The sequence below is a fragment of the Rousettus aegyptiacus genome, unplaced genomic scaffold (assembly GCF_014176215.1).
Source record: "Rousettus aegyptiacus isolate mRouAeg1 unplaced genomic scaffold, mRouAeg1.p scaffold_m13_p_9, whole genome shotgun sequence".
NCBI lineage: Eukaryota > Metazoa > Chordata > Mammalia > Chiroptera > Pteropodidae > Rousettus > Rousettus aegyptiacus.
Window position 1 is genome coordinate 22,272,425 of NW_023416312.1, and position 23,625 is coordinate 22,296,049.

General features: G+C 37.9%; 1 protein-coding gene and 1 pseudogene across 2 annotated transcripts in view; both read left to right on the top strand.

Annotated features, from left to right (window-relative positions):
- SYTL5 (synaptotagmin like 5) overlaps window positions 1-16,101 on the top strand; it is a 127,813-nt gene extending 111,712 nt beyond the window's left edge. For both annotated transcript variants that reach the window (XM_016152971.2, XM_016152990.2), the window contains 5 exons: window positions 63-224; window positions 8,269-8,377; window positions 9,829-9,961; window positions 12,978-13,186; window positions 14,265-16,101. In XM_016152971.2, the coding sequence (XP_016008457.2) occupies window positions 63-224; window positions 8,269-8,377; window positions 9,829-9,961; window positions 12,978-13,186; window positions 14,265-14,407 (756 nt within the window). In that variant the 3' untranslated portion in view covers window positions 14,408-16,101. The remainder of the gene's footprint in view (window positions 1-62; window positions 225-8,268; window positions 8,378-9,828; window positions 9,962-12,977; window positions 13,187-14,264) is intronic.
- Window positions 11,131-11,267, top strand: LOC118608609 (annotated as a pseudogene).
- Window positions 16,102-23,625: the final 7,524 nt, after the last annotated feature.

Sequence of the window (23,625 nt, forward strand, 5' to 3'; positions counted from 1 at the left end):
TCTGTCTAAGAATCGGGCAAAACCTTCCATGTGGAATATGATACTGTCAATTTCATTTGCAGTATACCATCAGCCATACCCAGCTTGAAACAAGAACTCTGCAGCTCTCAGTCTGGCATTATGATCGATTTGGACGTAATAGCTTCCTTGGGGAGGTGGAGATTCCTTTTGACTCATGGAACTTTGAAAATCCAAGTGATGAGTGGTTTGTGCTTCAGCCCAAGGTAGGAAATGCTTCCAAATTAGTCATACAGTTATACAGTGAGTCAAATTATGAGTCAAATTGATGTCACAAGCCTAAAGAATCTGAAGACCTCCAATTTTAAAGTGATAATCTGCAAGATTAGTGCAGCTAATTTTGGAATAATGTCATAAATGTAAATATTCTTTTGGAAATCATTAAGTACAGACTGCGTAATGCAGACCACATAATCATATGTACTATTAATTTGACTTACTAAAAATTTATCCATCATTTGGCGGTCTCCATGGATAAAAGGAATACGTTATATGATCCTATTAGAAAGAGAAAGCATTCATTTTCACATAGGCAAAAACAAATACATTGGTCAAGATCAGTCTCAAAACATTCTCTCCATTCCTCATTCTCCATAATTCAGACATAAGCAGGAATAGTCTTGTCTGGGTTCACATGAAGAAGTGACCAGTAGCTAAAGTATCTGATTTCCTACATTCCTATTTTTGTGATTCATAACCTAGGTCTTGAATTATAGTCAGAAAAATAATATCAGAGCTAGTTCTAGAAATTGATAATATAGTATGTTCTAAACTAGAGCAAGAGTACCTTGGATTCACTTGATGCAGCTGGGTGTTTTCTACATGTATAGTGACTTTTCAAGTCAAGAGTAATGTGAAAAAAAGGTCATACCTACATAACCAAACATTGTTTTTTATATAGAGAGACAAAAGCAGAAAAGACAGTGAAGATAGTGGACTCAAATCAGACTTCCTGGGTTCAATCCTGGTAGCTTCACAACTGTCTGCGTGACCTTGGGTAAATTCCTTAACTCCTCAGGCTTTGGTGTTCTCACTTGTGATATAATAATTGGACATAGCTTATAGAAATGCTGTGAGGCTTGAATACACATTCTATGTGATACTTGCAATATTGGATCAGGCACATTGTAAGCGCTCAATAAGTGCTAGGTAATATTTATGTTACCTTGCAGTCCTTGTATTGCAACTGACAGAAACTCCAGCTCATATTGCTTAAAAAGTAAAAGGAAATTATTGGTATGTGATTGATCCTGATGCTCAAATCTTATTAAAGCACTGAAATCTCTTGGTCTCTCATCTCTGTGTTGGCTTCATTTTTAGACTTCATGCAGTGTTGGCCTCCCTCACTAGCTCCTGGTATGCTTCTCTTAGACACTATATCAGCTGCAAAGCATGTCATACTTGTACCACACTGTCCAGGAGAGAGGAGAGTTTCTCATCCTCCAACAGTTCAACCAATGCCCTCGGCTTGGCTCTCCTAATTCTAATTAGATTATTTTCCCATTCTGAGCTAATCACCATGGCCAGGGAGGTGAGCTAAATTAGCTGGCTTAAGATAATCAGAACATACTCTGGTCCTGAAGGTGGTATTGCTCTAAAGGAAATCCAGGTACACTAGTACTAAAGAAATGGTAAGTGGATGCTAGACAGGGAAAAACAAAGGTTAGTAATCAACAACAACACTGATCATCATCAATAGTAGCATTATTCATACCTAATGGTTACAACTATTGTGAGCTAAACATCATTGTCCACATTTTATATGAGGGGTCTGAGACTCAGAAGTTAAATACAACGTTTTGGTGGGGTTTTATACCTGTTGACCTCAAACATGGTGTAAATAACTCATGGAAAATCTTTAGGAAGTATCATTGGGCTGCGGGTTAAATTGACAGTAAAATATAATAGCAATCCTTAAACATAAAATAACAGCAAGCCTATGACTAACATAAGTGTGATAGAGATAGGACGTACAATAATAACAAGTCCACAATAGCATAACATTCCCCTGACATTAATTATGAAAAATATTTGGTAATTATAGCACTGTGTCTTTTGGAATTGAGTGAAAAGCCTTACCATAAAGGATAATGCTTAATATAACTTAACAGTTTCCTTTCGCTCCCTTCCTTGTATTTATAATGGGTGAGCATCATGGAATCATAGCTAGAAGATGTCCAAGACATTATATGATGCGTAACACAGATGTAGAACAAGTTACATGCATTTTAGTACATTAAATTAACTTAACCTGTCATAAACTTAACATTAAAGCACACTGGGGCTTTTTGGAGGGTTTCCAGTCAATTTTCTGGAATGGCTGCAGGATTTGTACTGGGATAGTATCTGAGTTCTTGCAGGCATCCTCTGTGTTTAGGGACCAACAACTTTCCAAAGTAATCACCTTCACATTGCTACTGAGTGGTTTCACTTTCTATCATAAAGGAGAAACATCTCTCTGAGCCAGCTCAAGGTAGAAAAGTTCTGATTGTCTTTAATGCCTGGAATTCAGTAGGTCCTCTGACAGATGACCTTGGATTCCCTTCATCACATGTGTTAGGAATTTTGCCTCCAATAGCCTCTACCTGAGACACTCTTTAGAAGCATGTTCTCAGGCTACTATAGCTTTTTCCGATGTTGACAGATAGCCAGAAGTTCCTAGGAACTTCTGTACCTCCTGCCACAAGGCAACCCTTAGCCAACACCTGATGGATTAGGAATGGGGAGAGGTCTGAAAGCCCAAATCTCTTACAGAGAGTGGAAAAAACTCCTAGGTGTTACACTCCAGAGCTCCCCAGCTGAATCAGTTTGATCCATTGTCTGGCTCCCTCTCCTTTTCTGACCTGTTTCCCCTGGGAACACTTCCCTCATAAGTCACTTTCATAAGAATCCTCACCTCAGAGTCAGCTTCTGGAGAACCCAAGATAAGTTTATGTTTCTAATCCACATCATCTTTCTCTGCTAAGCTTCCTTTGACACATATAGAGGAAAGGCTACAGGTTTAGACTTGCCTAGCTACCATGCCTTCCAAAAATGGGGGGGGGGGCATTAAAAAACCTGCTGTGTACTGCCTCCCATGTCACCAGTGGCTCATCTTCAAGTTGAGCTGGCATTGATTATCAGAAGTGTCACTTTATTCTCAGTTTCCTGTCTCAGTCATTTCAGTGCAGTAGTTACTTCATCAACTGCATCTATGGGATGAGCAGCCCCAGAGACCTGATGTTTCTTGTAGATTATCCAGCTGAGGAAGTGAAGTGTGGGCTACAGGGACCAATTTTCTTAGTAATAGAGGATCAGAATTAATGATCTTCAAGCATTTGGAAATACTGATATTCTGCAGTGGGAATACTAGAAAGACATAGTGTCTTATTGCTTATTGACTCAGTGTTAGTGACAATACCTCGACACCTATCTTTGTTTTTGCCAGTCATGAGGCTGGTTCAGGTAGAGAAAGAACTCAAGATGCCAAGTATACTGCAAAGTCATTTCAAAGTATAACTTCCATTTTACTGCAGAACATGGATGTGCTTAGTAGCTATAAGTCATTATCTTTGTGAAAGGCATGTTAGGTATTTAGACAAAAGGGATTTGTTAGTATGAATTCTCTTTCATGTGTTCCCAGAGGGTGCTATTATAAAAAGGACCTTTGAAAATGAACAGTAAGCTTAAGTGATTTTCCGAGGAAACCTCTTCTGTTCTGCTTTCTGGCAGAGAGTAAATATAAGTTCTTGTGGAATTATTACCTAGCTAAAAGGCTCTATGTTGGGTACTTGTGGCTGACTTTTGTATGTAAATTATTATCCAATCTTAGACCTGTAAATGCACTGGAAACTCTGCTTCCTACTCTGATGGAAAGTGGATTTCTCTCTCTCTTCAAAAAGTAGAAGATAATGGGCATTATCTAATTATGCCATACCTCTGCTCTGTCAGATACCCTCAGTGGTTTCCTACTGCTTTTGGGTGTGATTTGAATAAATCCTAATCCTCACCCTGGAACTCAGTGCTCCCTTTATATGGCCCAGCTTTCTGTAGCAGAGGAGGATGTCAGAGCGCTTCACATATCCCCTTTTCATACATATATGGCTGTCCATTGCTTTCACTCTCACCAGCCAACACCTGACAATCTTTGTAAGAGAGGAGTCCTCAGGCCTCCCGCAGCTGTCTTGGTCTGTGGGCATGGAAAGCCAGAATAGCTTGTGTATGTAAGTCTCCTGGGGGTTGAGGGCAGAAAGAGCATAAATGCTCTCACTCTCTTACCTGTGATGGGGCCAGCTCTGAGGTGTGATATCTTGTCTTCAAAGCTCTGCTGTGGGACCGAGCAAAGTTACTCTCCTTGAAACTTTGCCTGGTATCATAATTTTGTGAAGCCTCTCTTCTATTTGTGGTCTCACTTCCCCACTACCCATCCTAATAAAACACTATAACATAAATTCAGAGGAGACACCTTATTTCTATTTTCCTTGCTGTGACCTCCCTTTACACACACCGCTAATCACACCTGACTTCCTACCATTTCTTATATACATTCTACAGTCCCCACTGTATTTTGCTCATACTACTTTCTTAACTCAGACTAACCTTCTTCCCACTCCATCTGGTATCATTTCTCCCATCACTTAAGGACCAAACAAGGGCCACCTCTTTATCCCAATCTGGATTTCTCTCTCTCTCTTGCAGTAGAAAACAGTAGTTTTCTTTGTAGTTGAACTGGAATAGCTGTCAGTATTCATGTGGCATTGAACTTACACAATAGAAGCCCAAAAGAAGACAATCAACACCAATAGTTGATCAGTTAATTAAGTATAGAAATCATGCACATACCTCTAATGCTGTCTTAAACATTTATTTTAACTCAAAACAAACAAATGTGCATTTATTTTCAAGTCTAACATAGGGATAATTCATTTTATCCGAGTATGATTTCAGTGATTAAAATTCTGTCATATCTTCCTGGCATATTCTACCCCTAATGCATTATCATCAACAGTTTCTAGTTTGAGTTTCTCTAAAGGGAAACAAGAATTTAAGAATACTTTCAAAGTAAACCAACTATAAAATGTCTCTAAATATTCATGATTTTTTCCAGTCTTTTATAGCTTCAAGCCCAAATATAATCCAATAACAAATTTATTTTTAAATCTTTATCTCTTCTATAGTATTTAACTTAATTTTTATGGCAATAGCTGTCTTTTTGTACTTATGCAAGATTAAATTATATAATTAGAACCACAAAGATGCCTGGCGTAAAGAGCTTGGGAGACTAATGTAGCTGACTTTTGGTGAGCATCCAGTTCAACTGATGGAAGCAGATACACATGGTCTTTGTGTCGAGGATCCTGCTCCTCAATGAGAATGGAGAGCATTAAATAATCTGATGAATCAGTTAAATAACAGCAGTTTAATAGAGCTTCTACTGCATGTATGTCTCCTGGATACACTGAGAACTCATTGAAAGCAGGGTCTGTGTCTATGTTCCCATAGCACGTGGCAAGATGCCTTAAAAATCATTACTACAGGAAACCATTCTGTATGGTTGAATTGAATTGAATTCTGCGACTTTTATCTGAGCAGAAGTTGGCTGAATAATGTAAACTGGTGGTAGGCAAGGAGAGGATGCTGCTTTGGAACTTCCTTTCAAGAATATTAAAAATACCCTAGAATATTAGATCCATGTGCAGGGTATATGATGACTCGTTCCTTTGACTTCCTTTTGTATGTGATTATGATGCTATAGGACTTCACGTTTATAGTTTCTACTTCCCCAAGATTTGAAGACTATATTTATATAAAGCCACTAGCATATTTTAAGTTAAATTAAAAACCAGTGAATAAATCCCAACAATGCATGTTTTGATCCCTACACTATATATTAGTATGTGACACCCGCACAAATCACTTTTTCCTACCCAAAACTCTCAGCCAAAAGCAAATGGAGCCTGTTGTATAGAACTACCAGTTGTATAAAACACTACCCTAAATATTAGTGCCTTAAAACAATAATTTATTATTATCACTCATAATTCTATGGGATAACTGGGCTCAGCTATATGGTTCACATTTAAGGTCTCTCATGTAGTTGCAGCCAGATGGTAGAGTGAGGCTGAATTCATCTGAAGGTTTGACTGGGCTGGTTGTTCAAGTTGGTTGTCTCACATTTGATGTTTGTTGCCAGTTGGGAACTCAGACCTGCCAACTGGAGCGCCTACGTATGGCTTGGGCTCTATATCATGGATTCTCAGAGGGGGCATCCCAGGACTATCCATTCTAGGAGAGAAAGTAGAAGCTGTTAATCTTAAGGCCTGGGCCCAGAAACTGGCACATTGACACTTCTGCCATAGTCTGCCAGTCAAAGCAATCACAGAGCCCACTCAGATCCAAAGAGAGAAGAAAAACACTCATCGGTTATATCAAAAAAGTAGTGACCTCTTTACTCACAGTACCCATTTATAATATTCACATAAAATAAAATTTACTGAAACTTCAAAACAATAAGAAAAGTCCTTTTCACAAGGCACTTGATCTAGAATAATCAGATTAAATATTGGATGGATAGTCTATTTCACCATCTAATCTCATTTTTACCTCTGGTAAGATGGTCGAATAAAAACAATACTTCAATTGTTTTTTCTACCCTTACTAAGAAGTTTACCGCCATCAAGATGGAAGAAAACCAGGCAAGGATTTCTTTTCTTTACTATGGCCTCAGTCTTTTTTTTTTTGCTGAGGCTTGAACAGCTTCTGGCTTTGCTATGAGTTTTGAGGGTTCTGAATTCTTTCAATCTGCTCTCTCTCAAAAGAGCAGTTCTCAACCCTTGACTCAGTGCTCAAGAATCAGATGTCTGAAGAAAAAAACTTGAGAAAGTGCATTACTATTCTTACACTATTCATAAAAAATTAAAGTTCAGTTGACTCAATTGCAATTGGGAGACCTACAAAACAGAGGCTCTGGAGTCACGTTTAATTTTTTAATTTAAACTTTTGAGATAATCATGGATCTATATGAAATTATAATAAATAATACAAAGAGATCCTATATACTCATTACCCAGTTTCCCTCAATGATAATATCTTGCAAAACTATAGTACAGTATCATAGTCAAGTTACTGACATTGAGGTAATCTACCAGTTTTATTCAGATTTCCTCAGTTTTCATTTGTGTATGTATTTAATTCTATGTAATTTAATCACATGTGTAGCTTTGTGTATTTACCACCACAGCCAAGATACAGAACAGTTCTATTACTACAAAGATTTCTCATGTTCTTTTATAACTATGCCTACTCGCATCCTGTCATGCCCATCTCTAACTCCTAGCAACCACTAATTCGTTTTTCATATCTATTATTTTGTCATTTTAAGAATGTCATATAAATGGACTTGTATAGTATGTATCCTTTTGAAACTAGCTTTTTTCCCCCCACTCAGCATAACTCTCTTGAGCTTCATCCAAGCTGTTGCATATATCAATAGTCATTCTTTTTTATTGCTGAGTAGTATTCTATGGTATGGCTTGCTGAAGGACATCTAGGTTATTTCCAGTTTATTACTATTACAAATAAAGATGATACGAATATTTGTGTACAGGTTTTTGTGTAGATATAATCTTTCATTTCTCTAGGATAAATGCCCAAGAGTGCAATTGCTAGGTTGTATGGCAGTTGTATGTTTAGTCTTATAAGAAACTGCCAAACTGTTTTCCAGAGTGGCTACAGCATTTTACATTTCCAGCAACAATGTTTGAATGAACTAGTTTTTCCACAATGAATTTTAATGATGTGAATTACCAATATAGTTTTAAATATTGATGGCTTGCAGCCCAGTGTGAATCAAGCATTACTGCCAACTTTGCCCTTGGTCACTTAGGAAAGCCTTGAGACATCATCAAGGACAGATAGGAAGAAGTATCTTATGGCACTATTTTCAGTGGCGTTTTATTCCTGCCTCATTCCTCAAACTATATGTATGTTTCGAGATGGTTCAGTTCTCAGAGCATCACAGGCACACAAATATGTGTTACACATCTCCTCTCAAATTCCTTTTACTCTGATGTTAAATGTTATATACAAGTGCCTCCCTAGGGTTTTCCAGCCTCTGTTTTCTCATACCCAAGACATCAGTAAGTGCTATTATAGTTGAATTAGAATGGATTGTCACATTTAAGCCACCAAGTAAATACTGTACAAACATGGGCTACAAAATAACAAAACAAGCATTCTCCTTTTTCTTTTGACTTGCCTCCCCTCGGCCAGGTGGAATTTTCTGCTGACACTGGCCTTCAATACAAAGGAGAGCTGACAGTTGTTTTACGTTATATTCTCCCAGAGGAGAACCTGACGCTTCCACCAGGACAACTTCAAGGTAGAGTAAAAAACCAATGACTTTGATCAAAGACATTCTATTTTTTGAAGCTTGGGATGAAGGATCAGGAATTGCTTGGACTACATTACTTCTGCATTACACAGATGAAATAAATGTAAAAGATATTTTACTGTCACTGTCTTTTGAGGAGCATTGAGAAATATATACTATATATGAGAAAGGGTGTGGGATTCTTGCAAGGAAAGGACAGAGTTCATACTTAGAAACCAGCCTTAATGGTGAGATTTATTTCCTGGAAGTTTCAGAGATATAGGATCTTCCCCCAGGGTGGAGTGGGGGCTAAGGAGGGACAGTCTGGAAAGTGCAGGTATAGATAGCTGCCATATGGATTTATGACATTCATAGCTACTCAGAGAGTCCTGAGGAGGAAATTGACCCAGAACACAGAATATAAAGGGAAAATCCAGATAAAGACAACTTCTAAATCTCTCTTGCCCTTCTCCGTCCATCAACTCCTATAGGCAGTCTTTTCTATTCTCCCATTCACTATCACCTTCTTCAGTGTGACCCTACGAAAGTAACTTACTATCTCTTTGCCTCAGTTTCCTTACTTCCTAGAGATGTAGTAAGGATTAAATAGGTTCATTCATGTTAAGTGCTTAAAATCATACTAAATAAATGTGGCGGTTATTATTCATGTTTGAACATATTTCATCATAATGAAAATGTAATGTGGGAAGAGTTTTCTCTCAAAAATGTAATTATGCCTGGGCTATAGTCTTTAGAGCTGGCCTTGTATGGAGTTGACAATTTAGAAGACTAAAATATCAAAGAAGGGAGTTATAGAATTTTCTCTTTCAGAGTCTTGGTGCTTATGTGACTTTCATTGTAGCTACTTCCCAATGAGGGCAGGAATGTGGCCCAAGAAGCTTACAAGGTCTTTTCAACTTTATTCCTTTATACCTTGTAAAAAGATATACCTTGTCTATGGCCATATCACCCTGAATAAGCCCGATCCTGTCTGATCTTGGAAACTAAGCAGGGTCGAGCCTGGTTAATACTTGGATGGGAGATCACCTAGGCATAAAAAAATAAAAAAATAAGAATAAATTAAGGGATTATAAGCTAACAATGTCCTTGCAATCCGTGAGATCAACCAAGGGTTGTGTCACAAAAAAAAGAAGCTATTCCTTATAAGAGAGTTTTTAAAATTTATTTGTTCATATTTTTTCAACTAATACAAATGAAAGACCTAACCAGAAGGAATCAAATGGGATAAAAATCATTTAAATCAATATAATAATATGAAACCTGATTCAATCAGCAAATGAAAGAAATCTTTATAGATTTTCTTTGTAAATTTTGAAATGGAACCCATGATCAATCTTTCTTCTCTCCTCTTCTCTTCCCTCTTCTTCCTCCTCCTTCCCCTTCCCCTTTTCCCCTCCTTATTTCTTCCTCCCTCTCTTTCATTTTGATGGCCTAAGCAGGAAAGAAGACCATTAAAAGAGGAAAGAAGGAGTCGCCTCTAATTTCTGGAGGAATACTTGAAGTATTCATCAAAGAGGCAAAGAATTTGACAGCAGTGAAGTCAGGAGGCACTTCTGATAGCTTTGTGAAGGGGTAATTTTTTAAATTCATTTTAGATCATACTTAATGAGAGATTAAAGAATCTGTGATCCACGAGACGGGTGGCAGTGAAGCTTCAATGCTCATCTTATTCAAAATGTTCTAGGAAAAAGCCACCCTTGCTTGAATGCTGGCTCTTTCATCTGAAACAATGAGTATAGAGCTAACTGTTTATTCTAGCCCTCAGGCTGCTTCCAGCATATTTCAGGATTGTTCACCACTCTCACCTTCAAGATGGCAGATTTTCTTGTGCGATTCATTTCTTCAAGGAGGAAAAGTATTATTTTTCTACATGTACTATACTTTTTTTTACATGCAATATACTTTTATTGTGCTGTATTATCATTTGGTGCTGACAATACACAACAACAACAAATATATTGGATCCTTGGCATTTTGCTGCCTTGGGGGAAATAGTAGTAAAAAGTGGAGGAGTCAGAGCCTTCTTCCTGGAGATATCCACTGGCGAGTGCTCTGGGGAAGGTCTGGGACTGCGTGCTGAGAATTTGTGCCCACTTTGTTACTCGAGGGACTATAGCCCTTTAAATAGACATTCTTACTTATTCTAGGCAACCCCAAAACAAATCTCTCTTGATTTCTATTTAAGATTTTTCTCCTATAATTAGAAGAACTAGAACTTGAGAGATATTTTTCATTCTTTCAAACAAACACATAAATGCACACATCTACCAAGCTGAGTGTTGTGGTTTCAGAAATTAAACGTGGCCCCTGCTCTCATGAAGTGCCATAAAACACATGAGGGCAAACAGATTCCCATGAGGTTAATTCTTTGAGTCAGTTTCCTTACTCTCCTCAATCCTTCTCAGAAAAGGGCAATTTTCCCTACAAGGAAATGAGTCAAGCCTTTACCCTCACATGTTCTAACTTTGATAAGGCCTTTAATAAGGAGAAGCAGATGTCTCGAGCTTCCCCAATGGTGAGTGTGTGTGCCTGAATCCTGGTCTGTCTGTCCTTCATTCTTTCTCATAGTAATGAGATGCTTTATTTGGATTATGCCATTGCAATATGCCTCACCAGCCCTACCATCCAAGTCAGGCCTCTTCCTGCTCACTGTTTGGTGGTATGAAGGGCTCTTTGCCTATGGCTTCATTGTGGCCTTGTAGGGGTTTTCACTTTATTATGTTTAAAATTTATGAAGTAGTGTCTATGGCCATGCTACCCTGAACAAGCCTAATCCCATCTGATCTCAGAAGCTAAGCAGGGTCGGGCCTGGTTAGTAGGTTGGGCCTGGTTAGTACTTGGATGGGAGACCACCTAGGAAAACCAGGTGCTGTAGGCCTAAAAAATAAAAATAAAAAGGATTGTAAGCTGACAAGGTCCTTGTAATCTGTGAGGTCAACCAGGGTTACCTCACCTAAAAAAATAATAAAATTTATGAAGTAGAGATTATAAAGGACAGTATCTATAAATTTTTTAAATGCCAGTAACTTTCAGGTAAATTCTCTCCGTAATTACACTTCAGCATCAAACCGATTTTAAAGGGACCTCAGATTTTTTTTAAAAGAGCATGAGAGAACAAGAATAGATCTTTCTATGAAGTTTAATATTATAAAATATATCAGTTAATATTAGCTCTGTCTATGAGCCAGCATAAGAGTGGCTTAAAGAAGACAAAAGTTTTTTTGTTTTTTTTTCTCTTACATGTAAACAAAGACTAAAGATAAGGTATCTAGGGCAGATATGGAAGCATCATGATGATCAAGGACCCAGGTTTCTTCTGTCTTGTTGTGGTGTCCACCTCATGGGCCAAGATAACTGTTTCATCTGTCCCATCCAAATTCCATCTGCCAATACACTTTTCAGAAGTTTCATACAAGACTATTTCTTATATCCAGAACTTAATCACATGACTATACTACTGCAAGGAAGACTGGGAATATAGTCTTTATTCTGGGCAATCTTGTGCTTACTAAAAATAATGAGGATATTTTTAGAAAAGTATAAGGAGAGAATGAATACTGGGAGATAAGTCATCTCTGCTTGGTATATGAAATGAAATCCCAAGTGTTGTAATGTATTTTTTTTTATCGTAAGGCCATTTGTTTTGTGGCATTTTTCATGTTTGTTTAATGAACTAATGATACCCATATGTCTTCTTCCTTAAAGCCTGTACCCTGGTTCATTAGGTATCTAGAGCCTCATTCTCTACTATGGTCAAAAATATTATTTTGGACCATGGTATAGAAGGCCTGGGGTTCAGGTGTTTTATTAAAGAAGAGATTACAGGAAGCACCAATGAGAATGTAGAGAAAATAAGACAGGGAATGGAGAGAAGCTGATAAAAATATATTAATAGACACGTTACTACTGTGGGCAATTGGGGCTCAGTTGCACTGGAGAAGCAACAAGGAAGGAAACTCACTCTGTGGAAGGTACCTTAGGATTGTCCCTTCAAGGGACAGGGAAGCTGTGGGATTCATCCATGAATTTTTAAAACTGATTGGTTGAAGGTTGCTCCTAAGGTCATTAAATCCCCAGTAATCCCAGGATTCCCTGCATGTAAGTTGAGTAAGCTCACACAGCACCAGAGGAAAGTCCTTACCTGGAGACATGGGCACTTGAGACGAGAAGCTATTAGCATACCAAGAACTGCTCATCCTAGCTTAAAGTCAACCTAGAGGTTGGGCAAAGATGATAGGAGACAGGATATTATATTGTGTCCACCACAGGAGGTATTTTCATTTCAAGATGAGGAAGGACCAAAATAGGATTCGAAAGGAGAGTTTGGTCATTTTACTATTGCCCCACTTAAAAGAAATAACAATCCATCTCATTAAAATAAATCCAGAGTTAAGCACATAAGAATGTGAGATAGAAAATCCAGTATACCTCTCTCTCTCTCCCTCTCCCTCCCCCCCCTCTCTCTCACACACACACACACACACACACACACACACACCAGGAATTATGGGAAATTGAAATGACTAATCAAGGATGTCGTTTTCTGCCTACTATCTCACTGATGGCTTGATTGCATTTTTTTCTGCAGCTACCTGCTCCCTGATGATAGCAAAGCCACCAAACACAAAACTCTGGTAATAAAAAAGAGTGTTAATCCTCAGTGGAATCATACTTTCATGTTCAGTGGTCTGCATCCCCAGGATATAAAGAATGTTTGCCTAGAACTTACTGTCTGGGACAAGGAGGCCTTTTCCAGCAACATCTTTCTGGGAGGAGTTCGTTTGAATTCTGGAAGCGGTGAGGGACTTGGGGACCCTGATATGGTCTGTGACTGGGCATGGGGCAGGGGAGTGGTTTTGCAGGTGTGATATGTAGTAGGTATATGTATAGTTTCAGCTTAGCTGACTCTTGCAATTTCCACAGATTTTCCATGTCTTTAGCCAAGGATCTTTTCATTTTTAAAATAAAATACTACTACATGACTTTGTATCCTTCAATTAAAAGTTTGGGATGGATAGTGTTTACATTCATTCTCTTCATAAAATATCATTTACACTTTAGTCTAAGTGAATTTCTGCCACTTTCTTGGGCCTTACTTCAGGTTTCGCTGAGGAGAGGATCACTAAGACAACAAAGGCTTGTAGGGGAGAGTACTTCCAAGACAAACTTTACTTTATCCTCTTCTCATTTCTGTCCAGCACTCGTAGCCGTTACTCACACTAGTTGATTGAAAGGAAATAATTGTCCCCCTAAAAAAACATCTAATGTTGTTCAAACAGGCCATGGAAGCACACCACTGGTGCCTGAAGGACACAGCTATAACAGGAGGAATTGGGGGGAAAATGACAGTAGTGCAGCACATACAGCCTCTGAAATTCTCATTATCCCATAGCTTAGGCAAGATATAGATGGTTTGCATGCACCATGGTCAACATTCCTGTTGAGAATGACTCACCCCTATGATGCTCTACTTATTTATAGATTAAGAAGAACCAAAAATATCTATACCACTAAAATGAAAGCTTCCTTGTCAGAGAAGTGGCCTTCTTAGAAAGGGAGAGCCTCAGAGCCCAGTTCAACCTGTTTTTCTGTCATGTTAGCTCTGTCCAGATGAGCCAGCTCTCTGCTATATTACCAAAGTAGTGAGGAAATGAACCTCTATGGCCATCCTGATTATTTCTCATCATCCGGGCAGAAGAGAGTAGTGCAGGCAAAAATGCATTCCATTCTAACACCATTCATTAGGTATGATAAGTGAGAACAAGGGAGTGAAGGGCTCTCTGATCAAAAGGCCCCTTCAGAGGTCAAGAGGTGTCTTCCAGAAGACCAAAACATTTCATCTGTGAAGTATAATGCTCCGCTTTCCCTTCTTTAGGTGTGAGCCATGGGAAGAATGTGGATTGGATGGACTCCCAGGGAGAAGAGCAACGCCTTTGGCAGAAGATGGCCGACAATCCTGGGACTCCCGTAGAGGGCATACTCATGCTTCGTTCCAGCATGGGGAAGCGTCGGCTCTGAAGGTACCATTCTTCAAAATGAGGCCTCCAAGGACCATCTGGCTGCCATTTCCTAGTAGCAGGCTTGGGATCTGGGATTTATCTTCCCTGTCATTTCTCACTTGAGGGTATTTGGACATGAGGAGACAGATATTGGTATGATGAACATTGCTGAGTGTCTAAAAAAGCAGGTACTTCTATATGTCCATGGGCCAGGGCCTTCTAGATTGGATGATAGAAAGTGTACTACACTGTCCTTCCAAAAAAACAAGCTGTGCAATTATTCATAGGCTTTATACTATATGAGAGAAGGCACAAGCTTATTTGACACTATAGTTGAGATTGGGAGTCCCCAAACTTGTTCTAATTATGAGTTACTTTAGATTTCCTCAAATGGTTTGAGGGAAAAGGGGGCCACTCAGGATGTAGATCACTCTAAGGGTAACTAGAAGGGATTGGCTACCATTTTCTCACCCTGGAAATCCCCACAGTCTGAAAAAGGCGTTGTAGGAACGGTTGTTGGGGCAAGGAGGTGGCCTTGTTATTATAGCAATCTTGTAGCTCAACCAGGTAAATTTTCAAGATGAAATGACAATTTTTTTCTGTGGTGACTATATAATTTATAATCTAATTCAGCCCACTTTTCAGAGTGAAGGGAGCCAAATCATTATACCAGAACATTAGATGTAAACCAGAATTAATCTGGGGAAATTGGGATATCGGGTCACCTAGTTATGACCTAGCTGTTATGTCTATTGTAAACATGTATTTTATAAAATATTCTAAGCCATTAACTAAGAGGGAATAAGAAATAATATACATTTTGAGCCCTGCTTGTATCAGGTCTACTGATACTCCATTGGTCAAAAGAAGTTACACGGCCAAGCCCAAAATCAAGAAGCAGGGACATACACTCTGCTCACAGTGAAACCAATGCAAGGGTGAGGTTACAGGAAAGGATGAAGAATCATGGCCAATAATTCAATCTACCATAACTTCTGTCACTTGGAATTCCAGATGCTTTAGCCACCATTTTTAGATGTGAAAGTAGTTAAAGCTGAAGGGGGCCTCAGACCTGATTCCTTATTTTGCATGTTCCAAATCTGAACCCAGAGAGATGAAATGACTTGCCCAAGATCTTATATAAACTGTGACTATATGTGGACTTAAATCTAAGGTGTGATGCCTAGGCTAGTGTTCTTTCCACTGTAGTCCTTGACATGATCCTATGTTTATCAGGGTGGACAGAAGGACATATCTAAAGGAAGGTAGAGCAGAGTCCGATTATTTAAGTATGAACATACCTGACCTAGTTTTCCTTTGGAGTCATCTTATAGCCCCTCAGCTATTTTTTTCACTTGAATTCATATAAAATCCTTAAAAGGATAGGAACAATTTGAGTATCAGGAAAGTTAGAATCATCTTCAGGTGTATTCTAACTTATTGTATTCATATTTTAAATTTCTTCTCAAATTTTGAGTATATGTTTAAGAATATATTTAGCATTACTCTTAGTAAGAGAATAAGCAATCCATTTTCAATATTATAAAAAAATAGGCTACCTAATTCTAGAAAATTGAAATTAGTGGTCTAGTATAGCTTTAAACAAAAACCTCACACCTATATTCATACATTGCTCTTCTTAAAAACATAAAACAAAACATGTAAGATCATCACTACTTTTTATTCGGAAAAATAAATTGTCTTCAGACTTGATGATGCGACTCATCCTATCTTCAATGACATTTTCAGGGAAGGTGAGAGGGGTGATGGTGAAGTCTGGGGACATCTCTAAAGAAGGCAGAATGAAAAGGATTTATTCACTAATAACAAAAGTAGCATAGAAATAAATACCAAAATTTATAACTCGAACTCATGTCAAACATGAACTTTATGTGTTCAGAGCTTTGCCACATTTAGAGCAATTCCCTGTATCGTGGTTTCATTAAATCCAACATCTAATAACTGGTTATTTCCATGATGCAAAACCCAGGTATGCAAAGGCCATCAGAAACCTGTTGTGTTGCTCTCAGAAATAAAAGATAAATTGATCTTTAGGTCACTTTTTTACTAAGGATAGTGTAGAAATAAAAAGAATATTTTTAAATATAGGTAATACATGTGAATGGCATAAAATTCATATAGTTCAAAGTCATGAAAAGTAAGTCTTCCTTCCTCTCCTTTCATATCATAATATATTGACAGCCTCATTCTTTTTTTATGGCTACAGGGTATTACATCATAGAGATATATCAAATTTAGCCAGCCCTGTCAAATGGCACATTAAATATGATTAAGCTATGTTTGGATTTTTTAAGCAGTCGTTTTATTTTTCAAAAATAAGCACTGCAATTCAGAATGAGATACACACACATATACACAGCAATTTCATTCACTTTGGGGTATTTATCCTAGAGGTAGATACACATGTAAGAAATGAATATATATAAGGGTTATTATTGCAAAATATTAGAAACAACCCAGGAGCCCGTCAGTAGAGGCCATCAGTAATATCATATTAAATCTGCCTAAATTTTCTGTCATTAGTTGCTCCTTCTTCTTCGTTAATGATTGTTAAATGTTAAACATTGGATTCTTCAGTGCTTGTTTTTTTTTCCATCTCACTTTCTTCACCCTCTCAGGCATTATTATGCTTAGCACTTCAAACTCACATCTCCAACCCAGACCCCTCCCTCTCAGCCCCAGACCCAGATCCAACTGCCTATAGGACATCTCTATCAAGATAGCTCATGTTTTCAGCATGCTCAAAATTGATCTCTTCATTCCACTGTCTCCCCTGTACCCATGTCTTTCTGATCTAGTACATCCTGACTCAGTACATGATACCGTCATCTACTTGGTTATACTAACTAGGCACTGGGTGCCGATCTTTGATTTATGCCTTTCCCTTACCCTGAGGCAAAATCAATCAGGAAGCCATACTGATTCTACCTCTTTAATACCTCAGAAACCTGTTCCATTCTTGCCATTTCCATGACACTACCCTAGTCCAAGCCACCATCATCTCTCTCTGATTATTACAAGTCTCCCAGGTACCATTTATGCAGCCATCCTTGCCCTCTGTCAAGCCATTCTTCATGTTATGGCCAGATTTTCCCAATTTACAGAACATATTCCCAGATTTTCCCAACATACAGAACATATTCCCAACATATTTTTAAATGTTCAAACATACAGAAAAGTTGAAATGATTTTACAGTAAACACCCTTATACCCACCACCTAAATTCAGCTTCTACCATTAGCTATACTTGCTTATCATTATTCATCTATCCATCCCCAGAGTGATCTTTTTTAAAAAATGTAAATCTGTTCATGTTTTAAAATCCTCCATGACTTTTCATTGACCTGAGAATAAAATCCAAATTCTTGCTTACAGCCCGCCAGGCATTGCATAAGATGGTTGCTGCCTCCTCTCCAGCTTGTCCCAGGCCATGCCTTTCTTTCCCTTCAGTCACACAGTGCATTTTTATGCTTCTCAGTTGTGCCAGGTTTTATCCCATCTCATGGCCTTTGCAAGAAATCTTCTTGCTCCTTTTCCTCATCAGCCTGATTTCCATTAACTATCCAGGTCTTAAATGTTACCTGCTCAGGGAAACCTCCACTGATTGCCCGCTGCCTGATTAGGTCACAGCGGCCTGTATCTACTTCCCCTTCACTACACGCATCACAATAATAATCAATTATTCATGTAACTAGTCCTTTAATGCCTGTGTCATTTGCCTCCCCTCCATACATCCCTAGAATGTAAGATTCATAAGGGCAGAGACAATATTTCTATTTTTCACAGCCCTATCCCCTATGCTTAGTTCAAAGTGGGTAATTTAAAAAAAAAATTGGCAGAATAAGTGAAAACGAAAAAAAAAGTAACATCAGAATAGCAGACCAGTTGGTATCTTTAGAGAGAGATCACTTTTTTCTAACTTCCAATCAATAGAGAAGGAAACTGGGGCCCACACAGACCAAGAAAAATCTCTGAATATGCTTACTGATTGGTCTTTCAAAAGCAACCTTTCTACAAGTACTGTAGTTACATACAACCCTAGACAGTTCATCCCCGCCTGTCTCAGCACAGATATAAGCATCAAGTGTGTTCTCCAGGCCAGCATATCAGCTTCTCAGAAGCAGAGACCATGGTCTTGCCGGAGCATCTCCTTCTTTGGAGATCTCAGCCTTCCACTTTCCCTCAGTTGAATCAGGTCAGTTGTAAAGGGACATGAGTAAGCTTAAAAGCCCGACATCCATTTAGTCTGTATATAGTGCCTGCAGGACACATGGAAGATTTAGTTTATCAGCTCTCATTTCACTATGTTGTTATTGTCACTGGAATCATAAAGATGTAGATATTTCAGGTCACGCACAAAAAAATATTTTGATGGGACTTCATAATCTTGGCCTCCTTTTCCTTAAGAAACTTATACAAATATGTGACCAATGATCATTAAGTGCTTATGTAACTAGTGAATGAATTGAGTCCACCTGATTCATAGTGGTATTAGTCTCATCAACACTTGATACCCCAAAGTTTATATTTGGCCGGGGAGGAGAAAGTTGTAGAAGTAATAAGGGCAAACCCCACTTTTAGAACCAAAGTGGATCAAAATATCAAGTCCCGGAAGTGCCTCAGAGTGAAAACCTATGGCATTTTGGACCTGGGATCAATGTTTTTCCTTCTATGCAGATAATTCACATTAATTCAGCATTTCTTTTAGAAGTTGGCAGAAGGGGTTTTCTTCCTACAATGGTGTCATTTATGGCCTCTGAAATTAAAGAAATAGAAGAAGGAAGTCTACACAGGCAAAACTATAACAATTGGATCTGGCAAGGTTTCAACAGTAACAATGGAAATTGGGCCACATCAATGATTTTAAAGGATTGTCTAAATCATCTGGAGGATAAATTAATTCCAGAGCATTACTCCAAACCAACTGAACAAGAAATCTCCATCATTTTTCACAAAGCTTTTTGGATGATTCTAATCCAAGTGGATAAAGCTGGATCATAGTTTGAGAAAACTGCATTAGAGTACAAATTATCTTGACTATATAATTTGGTCTAACTCTTTGTCATGATGGCATATTTTGGACATTACTAATTGCAAGACAACCATGGTGAGATGGAAGGAGGCTGGCCTTGGACTCAGATGACATTAGGCCAAGTTTTCACTGTTATACCAACCACGTGACCTTAGTTAAGTGAATTATTCAATCTAGGCCTTCATCTATTTTCCTATAAAATAAGAATAATCAGTCTATCTTAGAGTAATTGAAGATATCAAATGTAACATATAAATATGCTTTGTAAATTTTAACCCACCTGTGGAAAAAAAATTATTAGGGAGCTAATTATAGCACTCCGTGGTTTATAACCTCTTAGGCCCCCTCTTTTTCTGGATGCTTGGTTAGGGGTTAAGCATTCCATGTATAAGAAATGGTCTCCAGTGTGCAGCAAAAATTTAAAAAACAGCAACACTTATTTTGGGCTATGTTAGCCATTGTGGCTGTTAATCATTTATTTGTTTTTAGGGTGTTATTTATTTATTTGAAGTAGGAATTTCCTACTTCATCCAATTAGATAATAAATATATAAAAAGTAATTAGTTTTACAGAGAGAAAAACTGTGGTCAGTTTTTCTGTTAATAGTATTGTGCAACCTGCAAGCAAACCATCTTCCTTCCTGTTCCCTTAATACCTCTTCCAGTGTAATATAAATCTGTTTGTATGACCCCATGTCAGGGAGGAAACCAAACCTGTTTTCCTCACAAGGATGTTGTTTAGAATCATGCTTTTTTATCTACAGAAGAAATTTACTCTTCTGTCAAAAGAAATTCCACAGAAATACAAACTATTATTGTCACTATGAAGAATGCATAGTGTTTCAGACACTATCCATTTACTTCACTTACCTCACTGGAATTCATCAAACTATTCTGGTAGAGGGTTCCTTTCATATTTGGAAAAGAGGTAGAATATTCAATTAGTATTGCCTATAAAATGACAAAACACTCATAAAGTAAGAGGTCCTACTTTACAGTTTTCCACACAAGAGGAGACTTGTCTCTATTTTGCTTTCCTTTTTCTCTGAGGCAGAAATTAATACAGAAAGCAAATGAAATATTTCATTGTAATTGCTAAAGCAAAAGTTTAAATTATTGGCATTTGCTGAGGAAAAAATGTCTTCTTATAGAAATACAAAGAACTAGACATGTGTTTCAATCTAAATATTTCATTGTTATCCCTTTATTGTTCAATTCACTTACCTCGAGGAAGGAATCTGCGCCTTCTAAGCCTTTTTTTCTACTTAACCAATGGTTTATTTTGTCTTCAGAAAATTGAAACTTGATTGTGCACATCCATGGGAATTAATGAGTCTCCACAATTAATTTTGTTTTCTAAGTTTTATTTGGACACAAGGAAGGGAGTCATTCTATTACACAGCAGTTTATAGCAATTATTTATGGTTGAACTGTAGTTAAAGAGATTGGGTGTTGGGAATATATTTTCTGTCCTTCCCTAGTATTCATTATTTATGAATGGACATTTTTGAAGAGAGATCAGTGGCTTTCAGTTGATGTGAAAAGAGAAAAATCTAGACTTTCCTAAATCTTCTTGCTTTTGACCTTCCTCACTACCCCTAATTAATTTGGCATCCTTAATTCTCAAATATCATCTTATATTATCCTTCTGATTATTGGGGTGCACACCAGAGCTATAGCGGATGCCCTTAATGCTTTTTTCCCCACATAAATTAATGGAAATAGTTTCAGCTGCTCTTTCCTGTCACCTCCAAACCCAGCTCTGTTAGAGCTCTTTGCTTGCAAAGCATCTGAATGCACAGAAGCAGGTTGCTTTTGAGGTTGGGGAAGCTGCCCTAGTTGCTTCCCAGGGTACCAAATTATAAGGGGTATTAAACATCCCTGAAAAGGTAATGAGAACTCCTCTCAGGAACAGTATGGTATTAGCAGGAAGAAATGCCTGCTTGAATAGACAAGTGAAGAGAGACCCCATGCCTGAAGAGAAATTTGTGGTTGATAAATTCTAAGAAATACAGATCTGGTTAGAGGCAGGGCTTGAATGGAGTATGCAGACACGAATTGCTAAGGACATAGGGAAAAGGTGATTTGCCTCCATTAGGGATTTCCTTTGTATCTATTCTACTAGGCAGGTGTTCCTCAACATAAATGTACAAATATTTCAAGAACCTGTGAGAGGGGCACCACATCACCAGCATAAGAACTGGCCCAACTCTGATTGCACTGGGTCCCCATTTCTGGATTGAGTGTAGTTGTCACGGGCAGGGTATTTTTCTGTGGGCCTGAAGATGAGTCCAAGGATTTAAAGGGCTGGAAAACAAAGACACTTTCAGTACCCTAAGAACAGCTAAGGATTATTGAGTCACAAGAACATCAGAATGGGGACTCTCTTTGGGAAGAAATGAGAGGGGTAATCTAAACTCTACCAGAGTCTGGGTCACCTACATGTGGGTATGCTCATTTTTGCTTGGTCCCTAGCACTCACCTGCTTCAGCTGATAATTTATTCTTCTAAACTACTCTTCTAATAGGAAGGTGGTCTCCAGGTTTGAGTGTTTTTAAATAATAGACTTTATTTCTTAGAGAAGTATTAGATTTAGAGAGAAATTGAGCAGAAAGTACAGAGAGTTCCCATATATTACTTACTGTCTTCTATCTCTTAACCCCTTGCCACAAGTTTCTCCTGTTATTAACATCTTGCATTGGTGTAGTATATTTATTAGACCAATAAATGAACCAATATTGGTATATTATTATAAACTAAAGTTCATAGATTATATTAGGGTTTATACTTGGTGTTTTATAGTTCTGTGGGTTTTGGCAAATGCAAAATATCAAGTATCCACAATTACATTATCATACAGAATTATTTCACTGCCCTAAAAATTCCTTGTGTTCCAACCCTGGCAACCATGATCTTTTTATTTTCTCTATAGTTTAGACTTTTTTTCCACAATGTCATTCTGTTGAAATCGTACAGTACGTGGTACGTGGTATATATCCTTTTTCTACTTGCTTTTTCCACTAATCAATATGCATTTAAGATTCCTCCATGTGACTTGTTCCTTCATGTTCCACCTTTTGTGGCTTGATCGCTCTTTTGTTGTTGTTATAATAAGAACATTTAACATAAGACCTTTTTAACAAATTTGTAAGTGTATGATACAGTATCTGTGTTTTTAATAGAGACATGGAAAAGGATGGAAGAACTTTATGAAACAGTAACAATTTGTTTTCTCTGGAGATGATGGAAGGTCTGCATTCATTTGCTAGTTTTCTTGGTTTTACTGTTGGCCACAAAGTACTGTTCTCATTTACTTGTCTTGCTATGTTTAGTACAAAATTAGTAGCAATACTTAAATGCTTAATATGCCTACTTCTAAGTTTCTGTATGGAATCTGTACCCCAGACCAAAGCTTTGTGCCACCCTTTACTTGCTGCAAAGTATAATGTCTTTTCATTAAATTCCCTTTTCCTAATATCTCTAACATGTTCTATTACAAGTTATTCCTGAATACCTGAAGATATATTGTATATATTTAAAGATCGATTGTCACTTATTCCACCTGTTTTTATAATTGTCTTTGGAGAACAACATATGTGCTGTATTGATGCACACAGATTGGATGAGTCTGGTTTCCATTTCTAAGACTAAGATTATGTGGAACAACTCTTTTTGGACTCAGCTGTTGAATCGGACCCTCATTTTGTTTTTTTGCTCACCTGTAAATCTTAATCCTAACACCATTGCTCCTTTCGCACACCCCCCTCAATAAATCATGGATCATGACAAGGGAAAGGATCTAAAGTGACATTTATTGAGCACCTACTCTGCATCAGGTGCTTTATAAATTGTTACCTAATTTATTAGCTGTGCTTAAAAAAAAACAAAGGACAAAAAAGATATGAGTCTCAGAGAGATTAAGTAACTTGCCCAAATGATGTAATAAAGTATGTAATAAAGCCTCATTCCACATTGAGCTCCCCAATTCAGATCCCAAAGCTCATGCTTTTTGTATTGCACCCCAGAAAGAAATTCTGTGCTTGTCATGAGCTGGAGTGATTCATAAACCAGCAGCCTTACCATTATTGGGAGCTCTTTGGAAGTGAAAAATGCCGGGCCCCAAAGCCATTCCCACTAAATCAGAACATTCATTATAATAAGACCTTTAGTTGATTTGCAAGCACA